The sequence below is a fragment of the Nicrophorus vespilloides genome, unplaced genomic scaffold, assembly GCF_001412225.1.
Source record: "Nicrophorus vespilloides isolate i.1.1-1 unplaced genomic scaffold, Nicve_v1.0, whole genome shotgun sequence".
Classification (NCBI taxonomy): domain Eukaryota; kingdom Metazoa; phylum Arthropoda; class Insecta; order Coleoptera; family Silphidae; genus Nicrophorus; species Nicrophorus vespilloides.
Window position 1 is genome coordinate 27,724 of NW_017099104.1, and position 12,866 is coordinate 40,589.

The 12,866-nt window shown below is 35.0% G+C and overlaps 2 protein-coding genes across 2 annotated transcripts; one reads left to right on the forward strand and one right to left on the reverse strand.

Moving 5' to 3' along the window:
- Window positions 1-300: 300 nt before the first annotated feature.
- LOC108564020 (structural maintenance of chromosomes protein 2) lies at window positions 301-4,542 on the forward strand. Its single transcript, XM_017922891.1, has 11 exons — window positions 301-343; window positions 409-596; window positions 650-961; window positions 1,050-1,955; window positions 2,020-2,277; window positions 2,337-2,483; window positions 2,540-2,803; window positions 2,856-3,060; window positions 3,113-3,831; window positions 3,908-4,333; window positions 4,389-4,542. Exons 2-11 carry the CDS (start codon window positions 429-431, stop codon window positions 4,497-4,499), a joined length of 3,516 nt encoding a protein of 1,171 aa, XP_017778380.1. The 5' UTR covers window positions 301-343; window positions 409-428; the 3' UTR covers window positions 4,500-4,542.
- An 863-nt stretch (window positions 4,543-5,405) lies between these two features.
- Window positions 5,406-12,553, reverse strand: LOC108564013 (transcriptional regulator ATRX homolog). The gene is made up of 19 exons (XM_017922882.1): window positions 12,420-12,553; window positions 10,553-11,861; window positions 9,879-10,197; window positions 9,755-9,823; window positions 9,603-9,703; window positions 9,426-9,551; window positions 9,287-9,365; window positions 9,134-9,226; window positions 8,426-8,677; window positions 7,491-8,369; window positions 7,268-7,442; window positions 7,051-7,213; window positions 6,769-6,990; window positions 6,537-6,708; window positions 6,356-6,477; window positions 6,085-6,302; window positions 5,860-6,026; window positions 5,655-5,800; window positions 5,406-5,592 (listed from the first exon to the last, which is right to left on the reverse strand). Exons 2-19 carry the CDS (start codon window positions 11,854-11,856, stop codon window positions 5,484-5,486), a joined length of 4,716 nt encoding a protein of 1,571 aa, XP_017778371.1. The 5' UTR covers window positions 11,857-11,861; window positions 12,420-12,553; the 3' UTR covers window positions 5,406-5,483.
- Between the last annotated feature and the right edge of the window lie 313 nt (window positions 12,554-12,866).

Here is a 12,866-nt window from a genome sequence, read left to right on the forward strand (position 1 = left end):
AGCAAACAAATTTAAAAAAAAAATATATATAAAGTATCATATAATGATCAAATCATCAAAATACAGCAGACAAGAATTATATAATAATAATCCGATCATTACTAATTTAAATATTATTCATTAATTTTTAACTTTTTATATATAATCGGCAACTAACAATACATGTATACATTTAAATTTGAATACTTGTTTATAGTTGTAATTTTGACAGTACTTTTTGACAGATATGGCGGTTGAAGGCGCGCTTTCTGCTTTATTGTTTTAACCGGATTTTTACTCAGTGGTTTTTATTTTGTATGTTTAGCTATATGTACTTTGTTTTATTTGTGAATTTTCTAATTCTGTAAGTGTGTACAATAGTGCAGTGTATAGAAACAAAAAAGCTGAATAATTATTTATATGATCAAGCTCCAATCAGATATTAAACAATGTATATAAAGAATATGGTACTGGATGGATTCAAATCCTATGGAAAGCGAGTTGAAATTAATGGTTTTGATAAGGAGTTCAATGCCATTACTGGCTTGAATGGTACTGGCAAGTCTAATATATTGGATGGAATATGCTTCCTTTTAGGTATAACAAATTTAGGACATGTAAGTTGAGTTCTATATTTTTCTTAGAATGTAATATTTATTTAATTTTTTAGGTGAGAGCTGCAAGCCTCCAGGACTTAATTTTTAAGAATGGTCAAGCTGGTGTTACAAAGGCTACAGTTTCTGTGACTTTTGATAATTCTGATAGAGCACAGAGTCCTTCCGGGTTTGAAAATATGGATGAAATTACTGTCACAAGACAGGTTATTATGGGTGGAAAGAATAAGTACATGATCAATGGGAGCATTGTGCAGAATAAGCGGGTACAGGACTTGTTTTGTTCTGTACAGTTAAATGTAAACAATCCTCACTTTCTGATAATGCAAGGAAGAGTCACTAAAGTACTGAATATGAAGCCACCTGAGGTAATTTATTAGTATTTACTATTTAAAATAAGTTCTATTGAAATATTGGATAAATTGAATTGAAATTGAAAACATTAATATTTTCTAGATTTTAGCGATGTTAGAAGAAGCTGCGGGTACAAGAATGTACGAAACGAAAAGGCAGTCGACACAGAAATGCATTGAGAGGAAAGACGCAAAACTGAATGAACTGCAGGGTGTGATTAGTGAAGAGCTTAATCCTAAACTTCAGAAGCTGCGCAACGAGAGGCAAGCATACTTGGAGTATCAAAGGGTTGCAAGAGAGCTTGAACATATGACCAATTTATATCAATCCTGGCTGTTCTTCTCTTCCAAGAAGAAAACTGTGATGGCGCAGGAAAAGTTGTCTGCCTACGAAGGAAAAGTATCTAAGATCAAGGAGAATATTGAAGGGAATGTGGCTGGTATTGCTGCAATTATGGAAGAGGTCCAAGAGCTTAGCACAAGGAATGAGGCAGAAGGAAGCAACAACGTGCAAATATTAGAAGAGCGCGTCAAGGAGATCGAAAAGCAGGAGGCTAAAGTATCTGCAAGAGAAAAATCTGCGAAGGATAATATTGTCGCAGAGGAGAAACATATAGCGCAAATGGATAAGAGTTGCAAGGATGATAAAACGACGATGATGAAAAAAGAGCAATACATGGGAGAAACGCAGAGCATGTTTGAAACGCTAAAAAAAAACGATGAGCGAGATGAGGCGGCTTTCGCGCATTCCCAGAAAAAGTATATGGCCATTTGCAACGGCATGGAGATAAACGAAGCAGGAGAGTCGGAATCTCTGCATCAGCAACTGATGAACGCCAGACAGGAGGCTAATACTGCTATCACCGAGATGAAGACGGCCAACATGGAACTGCAGCACTGCCAGAAGGAGCTGAATGTGAAAGAGAAACAACTCGGCACGGATTCGTCTGATTATAATAGGAACAAAGCCAGCATGAATCAAGTATCAAAAGATCTCGAAAACCTTGAGGCGAGTACCGAGTTTAACTCATTCGAAATATATATATGTAATTGATTTCATTTCTATTTTGCAGACGAAGCTGAACAAATTGAATTTCAACGAGGAGCGATTTACTGAATTGCACGAAAGCTGGAAGGAGCTGCACGACGGGATTCGTGTAGATCGCCAGAAAGTTTTTGAAATCGAATCACGCCGTCCGAATCTAAGGTTTACGTATCGCGATCCGGAGACTAATTTCAATCGATCTCGTGTCCACGGCATCATCTGCAAACTCTTCGAGGTTGTAGATCCGAAATTCTGCACTGCGTTAGAGACGGTCGCAGGTTCCAGAGTAATTCCTAATAATTATAGCAATATATCTTTTAATAAATATTTATATTTCTTACTTAGCTGTACAACGTCGTAGTGGAAGACGATATTACCAGTAAATTGCTTCTACAAAAGGGTAATCTGCAAACTAGAACAACGTTTATTCCCCTGAACAAGATACGCGGCGAAAAGATTGATAACAACACTGTAAAATTCGCGGAAAATCTGGTATGTTTTAATAATTTAACAGTTTAGTTTAATTGCAAATTGTGTAATTCGAATAGGTAGGGAAAGACAACATTCACACCGCTCTTTCATTGATTAAGTACGATCCAAAATTGCACGCTGCTATGGTTTATATTTTTGGTGGAGCTTTCATTTGTACGGATATGAATGTGGCTAAGAAGGTCACGTTCCACGATAAAATCAGGAAGAAGTGCGTCACTTTGGATGGCGATGTGACCGATCCGGGCGGTGTTTTGAGTGGAGGTGCCATGCAGAAAGGAACTCCGTTGCTAAAGATAATTGATGAAGTCATAAAATTAGAGGTAAATATGGCAAATTACGTTTAAATTAATTGTTAATTATATGATTTAAAAGAATAACGTACGTGAAAAAGAGAATATCTTTCGGAAAGTCGACGCCGACTACAAGAGATTGACAGATGTTAAACAGAGTAGCTATAATCCAATGATGCAGCAACTAGAGTTGAAGCAGATGGAGTTGGAAAATGTGAAGAGGTGTTTGCAACAAACTAGTCATCACATACTTCAACAGGAAGTTGAATCTTTGAGAGAAAATATTGGTATGTCTTGCCATTAAGATACTCAATTTATAGTAATTGATTTATATTACAGCAAAACTAACTGAAAAATTGAACGTTTGCAAGGAGACTGAGAAGAGGTGCAGCGCAAAAACAAAGGAACTGGATGGAATCATGCGTGATTCACATGGTTACAAAGAACGTCAATTGAAGGAGGCTGAGAAGGAAATGAACGCAATGAAGGCTCAGTCAGAGAAGAGTAGAAAAGAGTGGCAGAAACGCGAACAGGAATACGAAATGCTCAACTTGGAGATAATCGAGTTAAAGAAGTCCATCGAGGCTACGCTGAAGCAAATTGAGGAGGCCAAAGAGAATGTTGTGCGATTAAAGGACGAACTTTTGGAGATACAGAAGGAAGCCGCGGAAATAAATGCCGAGTTGAAGGAGAACAGAGATGATCTGAAAAAGGAGAAGAACGAGATTGCTTTAAAAAACAAAGAAGTTCAGGGTAAATTGGCGGAAAAGGAGAAGCTTGTGGCCAAAAACTACAAACTCGAATTAGATGTGAAACAATGTGGCCACGATCTTGAGAAACTGCAGCAGGAGTATAAACAAGCACAAACCAACGAAACAAATATAGCAAATACGATGCAGAATATCGACAATAAGAATCTGCAGAGAGCTCAAGAAATGCAGGATTCAGAAGCGGACGATCTTAAGGGCAAAATCAAATCGGCCTCCGACAAACACAATAAGTTGGGTAGAACCGTCAATTCTAAAGCTCAAAGCATGTTCGACCAAGAAGAGAAAAGGGTATGTAAAACCTCATATTTTAAACCCCCCCTCCCTTACATAAACATATTTTTTATATCAAGTTTTCTTTAATCAGTACACGACGCTGATGAAGAAGTATAAGATTGTGAAGCAAGATCGCGCATCGCTTCTGCAAATATTGGAGGATCTAGACAAAAAGAAGGAGGAAGCAATCCAATTGGCTTACACTCAAGTCAAAAAAGATTTCGGATCTATATTCGGATCGCTCTTGCCTGGCTCCTCCGCTTCGTTGGCTCCGCCATTCGGTAAAACCATTCTTCAGGGATTGGAGGTTAAAGTAAATCTGGGCGGGGTCTGGAAGGAAAGTCTGACGGAGCTCAGCGGCGGGCAGCGATCATTGGTCGCACTCTCACTTATCCTCTCCATGTTGCTCTTCAAACCGGCACCATTGTATATTTTAGATGAAGTCGACGCCGCCCTGGATCTGTCGCATACACAGAACATCGGAAATATGCTGAAAAGTCACTTTAAACAGTCTCAAGTACGATTAATTCACTTTCTTAATACTATTCAATAATCCTATATTTTTATTTCAGTTTATTATCGTCTCATTGAAAGATGGTATGTTCAATAACGCCAATGTTTTATTCCGTACGCAATTTATAGACGGGATGTCCAATGTCGTGAGGACCGTCAATAGAAGATAGCGAAGGGAAATAACAAATTTCATTATACATGTTACCCGTATTTGTTGATAATAAAAAACTTATATTTCTTACTAAATAAGTTTTTTTTTCTAAAATATTAAAAAAAAATACAAGAAGCAAATTTTCAAAGTAACATCTTACCTTAATAATTTGAAAAACAACACAACTTTAGTTTTATATATGATGCAAGAACGTGCAGATTAATCAGCAGAACTGTCAGCATTTTATGTACTCCCCTTGAATTCATAATGGATTAAATAAACGTGAAAACATTGATTTCTTAATTTATATTCCATTAATATAAAAAAAGATTCAAATATAAACCCTTTTAAAAATGATTGCTCTTACTTAATTTACATTTTTGAAAAACTTTTCTATCAAAAATGAAATTAAGTTTTAATCAGGTTATTTAAAATTATGAGGATTTCCGAAAAAAGAAACAAATATATGTATACATTTTATTAGAACTAAATGTATACGAATTCATTAGTATTATTATTAAATTTGTTTTTCACAACTGTTTCCTCGATTTATTTAGTACAAAAATAAACTCAGAAAATTGCACAGTTATAATTTATTCTATAATCATAAATTCACTTATGGAACGAAATGCATACAAATCAAATGTAAATATGTTTATACGCTATTATCTAATTCTTAAGCACGTCCTTATAGGGATGCCACATGAAAAAAAATTGTAACGAAACATACAATAGGAAGCGAACACAACATAATTTCAATTTTATTAAAAAAAAAAATTAAGATCCACAGAATTTATTATGTAATATTATATTATTAAAAAAATAAAATAATTTATGAAGGAACAAAACAAAATCAATATATATATATATACTAATAAGATTCAGAGGGGGTTGAGGGGGACATCAGGAGTACATAAAAAATATCTATATACAGAATTAGAACATCCATTAAAACAATAAATAATAAATATTATGTATAGTTCTTCTGTCTTTTCTATGAAGGTCAGTCATCTATACTGACTATTTCTGGGTCAATTGTGACAGGCCTATTATTAGTAGACGATTCGCCGGATTGAGGATTGGCATTATTAGGAGCCCATCGTTGCATCATCCTAAATGCAAATCGAAATTAATTATTTAAGGACAGTTACAAATGTTAACTCAAACTGCTAACCTGAGGGCGTCGTTAGGATTCTGCGAATTCTTAAACTGATGCTGCATCATTTTCAGCATTTGTTGCTGTTGATAGTATTCCTGCAACTTCTGTTGCTGTAATTGGAACTGCATCATCTTCAGTTCGTTCACGACCTTCGTGTACAACTGTCAAAACAAACGATTAATTAATATCACTTCTTCGGGAATGTTACGTTATTGCATACCGTCAATTCGCCGCAAGCCATTTGGGAATTTAATTCCTGCAACAACTGTGGCATGACGCCGTTTATCTCGTTTATTGTGTAGCTCGGCTGCTCCTTCTTAATGATACTAATAAGAGCAGTTTGTATCGTCTGCGGCGGAAGAGATTGAAGTCCTGCAAAGCCTGGAACTGCAATATAAAAGATTGTAAATAATTGCTAAATAGGAATCATTTGGATATGAATTACTCATGTTGTTCATATTGCGATTCTTCTTTTCGTTCTCGAATTCATCCCAAGCCGCCTTCCGCTCTTCCTCGTTCAAAACTTCGTCCACCTTATTTTCGAGAAGAGTCTGATGCTCGTGATACTTGTAAATTAATTTCTCAAGTTTCTGAAGCATTTCTCCTAGAAGAATATCCTTTGGCACCAGAGGAATTGGCCGCTCTTCAGATGCGATTTCGAATCTAAATGAATAAATTTTAATGACGACATTTTAATATATGCATTTTATACTGACTTGTATAACTCGTTCAGATCATTTTGGTTGTAATGCCTATCGATTTGTTGTTCGTCGATTACCCTCTTGGAAATAGCTTGTTTTGTCACCTGTCTCTCATAAATTTTCATTTCCATTGTACCCTTCATTGAAAATCATGAATTGTAATGATTAAAAGTTTAAGTGTATTATAGAAACTTACGTATGTTACGAATCTGTAAATGTACGAAGGTTTGGTTTGGCCGAAACGATACACTCTATATATACTTTGAATATCGTGAGATGGATTCCAAGATACGTCGAAAATAATAACGCGATTAGCTGCTACCAAATTAATACCTAATCCACCGGCTCTCGTAGATATTAAAAATAATCTATAAAAAATATGGAATATTAAAAGTTAATAATTAAACGATGGGACATTTTTTTATTACCTTGCACGAATATTCTCTGGATCATTGAACGTCTTGCACCAAGCTGCACGATTATCGCATGAAGAGCTACCATCCAATCGGAAATAATCCAGACCCAAAGACCATGAACTCTTATAGCCGCAATAAAGATCAGACTCTTCGTCGCTCTGTGAGGCTTCATCAATTTTTGACAAAAAATATTCAATCACATTTAAAGAGTACAGCGACTGAGAAAACACCAATCTAGAAAAATGAATAATAATCAAGGAACAATTTAAGAATTTCCCCAAACCAACAACTCACATTTTATCGCCCAGCATTTCACATTGATGCAATATTTCGAATAATAAGTGTAACTTTCCACTATACTTTATGTTATCGAGTTCGTCTTTAGTGGTATACTGACTCCACCACTCTCCCTTACGGTTGCTGTCTTCAACATCTACAACCTCTTCCTCGAGTGGACCTAACAAGTATTCACAAATTAATGAATCGATTTTAAATTAATATTTAGAATTACCTTCGGCCTCTGCAATAGCCCTTGTCCGTCTCCTGAACTTGCTTTTTTGTTGTGGAGCTTCTTCTTCCTCTTTCGAGGATGAAGACGATGATGAATTTCCAGAGATTTCCGAATCTGAGCCGTCGTCAAGAAAGTCTTTTATTGAACCTTCTGATTCGTCGTCCCTAGCCCATTCCTAAAAAATATCTTTATATTTCATGCACTTGATGATCATCTGTTTTACCTTTTTCTCATCTTCTATCCTCTTTTTAACACTTCTATCAAACACAACTCGCGGATGGGTGCATATCCTTTGAAGTTCCTGGAAATCAACGAAAAGGAAGGACATGCGTCCTCCGTTCTGCTTTTGTGCAAATTCCTTCATGTAGTGACTGTACATGTTGATTTGGGTCTCTGTGAGTGTTACGAACAAAACGTACTCATGCTTCGGTGGCAAGAATGGGGCCAATACTGAATAATCACGCCTTTGGACGATTCCGTCCAAAAGTTTGTGCAGGACGTGCGAGCGCTTTCTCATGATCTGTATATCGTGCTGGGTAGAATCCGTATACTGACCGTTAGTGATGGGGTTTACGAAACGATTCAAATACTCCTTGTAAGTACCCAATAAACTCGGTTTAACAAAATGAACCATGCAAAAATACTCCTTGAGATTATTCTGCAGAGGTGTGCCGGTTAATACGATACGCCTTAGCGTCTTCAACTTGTTCATCGAAATACTGAGTGAAGTCTTCTCGTTCTTCAGCAAATGTCCTTCATCGCATACGACCATATCAGGTCCCGGGTCAACCAGATTCCGCTTGAAATCGTTACGCATATTCTTGGGAATACGCTTGTTAGCGTTATTGGACAGGTTCCTGAACATATCGTAACCGATCACCAACACGCCACCATTCAAATGCCATGTTGTAGTCATGGAAGATCTGTCCCTGTTCTGCTTCGAAGAGATCAAATCGTAAACTTCGACCTCATCGTCGTCGGGCAACCATTTCTTAAATTCTGACACCCAATTCAACACAGTGGACAATGGACATACCACCAATACCTTTTTAATTCCCGACTTCTCTTTATTCTTCAGCAATGTATGAATCAAAGTTATCACCTACGAATTAAAAATTATAAGAATGGAAGCCCATTAATTGATCGAAGCGTGCTTACTTGAAGAGTTTTACCCAAACCCATGCAATGGGCAAGGATGCAGCCTGATCCGGTCGTGTTCTTGGCGCGGTCGATCGATTCGAAGCATGCATTCCACATGAACTGCACACCTTTGCCCTGATGAGGTTTCAGTTTCTTAACCAGCTCTTCGTCCACAGCCAATAACTCTTCGTTGGTTTCTTCATTGAAATCCAACACTACTTTATTCAGAGAACTGTTTTCCAATTTATCAGCATCAAAAATATGATTATACTAGAAGAAAAAAAAACAATAACGTGACAGGTTTTCGCCAATTGTCAGTGGAATATAAAAAATCTGTGCAATGAAATTCAATCAATCCACAATTAAGTTCTTTTTTGCTACGATATTAGGTGTTATTAGTGGAATGTATATTTGGAAACCTGCAATCTTGCAACAAATCGACAGTGAGAAGCCAAGATCAAGAGTTGCCGAAAATTAGAGAAGATGCGTGTACTTTCAATCAAACGTTCGTTATTCCATTCAAAAACTTGTGAAGGATTAACTTGCAATGGAATGTAAAGTATACATAACGATGATAAAAAAAAGAAAAACTGTTAATAATTATGAATAATAAATAAAAACATTTATTAAAAATGTATATAAAACAACAAAAATAATATTCTTTTGGAATGGTCATCGAGACGCTACTATGTTCATATATAGTAATTTAAAATTTGGTGAAAATACCTTCTTTTGGCGTTCGGCGATTCTAGCTTTTCTCTCCGCTTCATCTTTCTCTGCTTGCTTCGTGGTTTCAGCCAAAGAATCCTTATTTAAAACCTAAAAACCAAAACGAAACAATTACATAACCACATTCAACAATATCACTATGACAGTTACTTTTCTAATATGTTTCCTTGTGCTTTTATCATCATCGTCGCTGCTATCTTTAACACGCTTTATCCTTTTTCTCTTTTTCCTAAAACAAACATGCATTTAATAAAAAAAAACAATGGAAATAAGAAATAGCTTTTCATACTTGTCATCTTTTTTCTTCTTTTCATCTTCTGATTCATCTGATGATTTGCTGCTTTTGCTGCTGTCATCATTATTAGCATTCGATTCTTCAGAATCTGATATCACACGTTTCTGTTTCTTCTTTATCCTACAATTAAGAGTAATTAATGGAAAAGTTAAAAAAAATCTTTAAACATACTTTTCCCGAACTTTCTTAATGCTTTCGAACGGATCTTCATCGTCGCTCTCTGACAACTTTTCTGTTAGCAATTTATCGCGTTTCCAAGAACTTTGTTTCTTCTAAAAAAAAATTAAAAAAATGATTCAATCTTATAAGTTAATAATCATTACCTTGTCCTTATCGTTTTCATCGGCGCTTGGATCAACAGTTTTCTCTTTCTTTTTCTTTTCAGGTTCGCTCTAAAAGATAATCAAACATTAATAACGATTCATAATACCTCATTTGCAATTTCACCTTCTCAGTATCAGTTGACGTACTTTCTTCGCTACCATCTTTATCTTGAATAGCATCTATGATTGCATGATCAAGATCGTTACTATCATTATCATCGAAATCGGCAACGTCTTTATCAATTAGCACTTCGATTTCTTCGCCGTTATTCTGCACAGTTTCGTTATCATTGTCAGACTTTTGGCTGCTGCTAGAAGATGACGAAGATTTCCTGCGACTTCTTTTCACAATCTTTTTCTTTTCAGACGATGAAGATGCCGTGGATTCCGTGGATGTACTGCCCGATCTTCGAGTACGTTTCAAAGTTTTCATATTGGATAATCTAAACCAAAAATATTAGATTTTTTTTTGTTCGCATCTTTAAATATATGTGAGATAATCCCAATAGTTCTATTTTTCAAAATAATGAAGCTTTTAGATGAGTATTGATCCTGTAGAAAATTAATAACAAGGTAATTCTACTTAATTTCATATTTGAAACATTACAAAAACACTTTAAACTATTTATTGCTAGCAAAATATTAAATGTATATATAAATAATTAAAAAAAACTCCTGTGCTTGCATCTAACATTAACTAAAATAAAACATGTTTTGAGATAGTAAGTATCAATGTGAAGATGCAAACATAAAAGATATACACTGGGTATGGTAAAATAAAAATAAAAATGCTTTAACCTTTTTAACTCTAACTCTCCTTGTTTTTTCATGTAATTAGCCTTTAATTCTTGAGCAGGAATTCGATCTAAAGGAACAAAACACTTCCACTGGAATTTTGGATCTTTAATATCTGAAGCAACTGCAGCTTTATTCTTTCTAGTTCGTCTTTTCTTTGTGCTTCTGACACAATCAGAATTGTTCAATTCCAGATCTGTACTTGATTCAGACTGAGAATCAACTAATTTATCCAAAATGTTATTGATATTGGATTCCATTTCTTTCCTCTTTTTTGTACTATCACTATCTGATTCATTGTATGTTGAGGAACTGGACCCATCAGATTTCTCATTCTTAGGGTTATCCACTTGTTCTGAGTCAATGGAAGATTTACTAGTTACTTTATCTTTACTTTTGGATACTTCATCATTCTTGGAGACAGTGGTGTTATTCTCAGACTCTTGTACAGTATCAGTAGAAACTGCTGTATCTGTTTTTTTCTTTAGACTAGTGGATTCACTCTGATGTACATTATCATCAGCAGGTTCAGTGGTAGACTCACTGAGTGAAGTTGATTTTGTATTGTCTTTAGTAGAATTTGTTTTTTCACTACCACTGTTATTACTATCAGAATCAGGGTTGTTGCCAATTGGTTCGAACTTGTTTGACTTTTTATGAACTGTTAGGCATTTTGTAGGAGTGCTTTCATTACATCTTTTTGTACTTTCTGATTCTTTGTCAGAATCACTAATTGCTATTGTTTGGTTTAATTTATTTTGCTTCTCCGGTTCACTGCTGCATGTTGAAGATGATGATTTTAGATTTCTGGTAGATTTTCTAGACACCCTGCTTCTAATTTTTGCAACTGTTTCGTTGCTTTTCCTCTTACTTGATGAAATCTTCTCTTTATCATCATCACAAGTATTATTTTTTGTTTCATTGCTGTGCGTTTTTTCAGATTGATTGTTTTCTTGAATTGAACTAGTATCTTGATCAGATTCTTCTGCATGCTCTGAATTGTTATTTACTATCAAAGGATCAATAAGTTTACTTAGAGCAACTAATTTAATTTTACCAACATTTATGTTTCCTTCAGTCTGTATCCATTTATCATAGTCAGTATTGAATGTATTATATATTTTATCTGCTGTTTCTTTCAAATCGAGTATATATTGTTTTGTTTTATTAATAATATCAATCTTGTTTCCATTCTGATCACTGTCAGTTAAGGTCTGTTCGATGGACTTAATGTCACCACAGATGGTGCTCAATTTTGATACATCCTTTATCAGAGTTTTGAGACTGGTACACCACTCCTCTTGCATTTTCACTGTAAACCACAGTACCAAAATTAAAATGGTTATACTTACAGAGCTACTCCATCCAATCTCGAAACTGTGAAGTTCTATAAACCTAAAGGAGGAGTAGCTGATTTTAATATATTGCACTTTTGTTATACCTTTTAAGAAAATGAATTCCAATGAAAATAACTACAGAAATCAGATCTGCACTATCAAAAAACCAAACACCAAAACCAACATGATCAAGCAAGATATATATCTATATATTATATCTAATATATAGTTTTACATTTCTAATTACTTGCAACCTTTCTAGCAACAGTGGAGAGTCCTTTACATGAACCGAAAACGTAGCACAATCAAAATGCGAACCGGCATTTTATGTTAATATTTACGCTTACTTCATTTTTTTTTTTCCCGCGACACCGAATCTCAGCTTATTTTTGTTTTATTTTTCTATTAGTTTACTTTTTTTTCTGCGGTCTATGTACACTAACTGAGATCTATAAATTGATATACGCCAAACTACTATGAATTCACATGCAGGACAATTATCTTGTATGATTACGAATTGCAACAATATTTACCTTGCTGCAATCACCTACAAATTGGAATTCTTTTTATTTCAGAACGAACGCACGAAGAACTTGATGCCTAGCTTAACGCAACATACGTCAATTACACTTGTAAACACAACGGAAAGAAATGCCTCTGTCTAACAAAGATTAATTACACACGCCGGTAGTGATTTCGGTGGTGTAACGTTGGCAGCATTGGCGAACAACGCCCAGTGGCGTAGCAAATTTTTTATGCCATCAAAAAAATATGAATCTATCAATTATGCAAACCCTCGACGAACAATTTCCGCAATTCAGGCTGAATCGTGGATTACTGAAATTGCAGTTCATATTGAAGAAGTTATTCATTTTCACATCTATCAATTTCAATATCCTTAATACTGTCTTTTTCTTTTTCAAAATAATCATAAGTAAAAATTAAATTATATATTTTAATTATTATTTAATCTAAATATT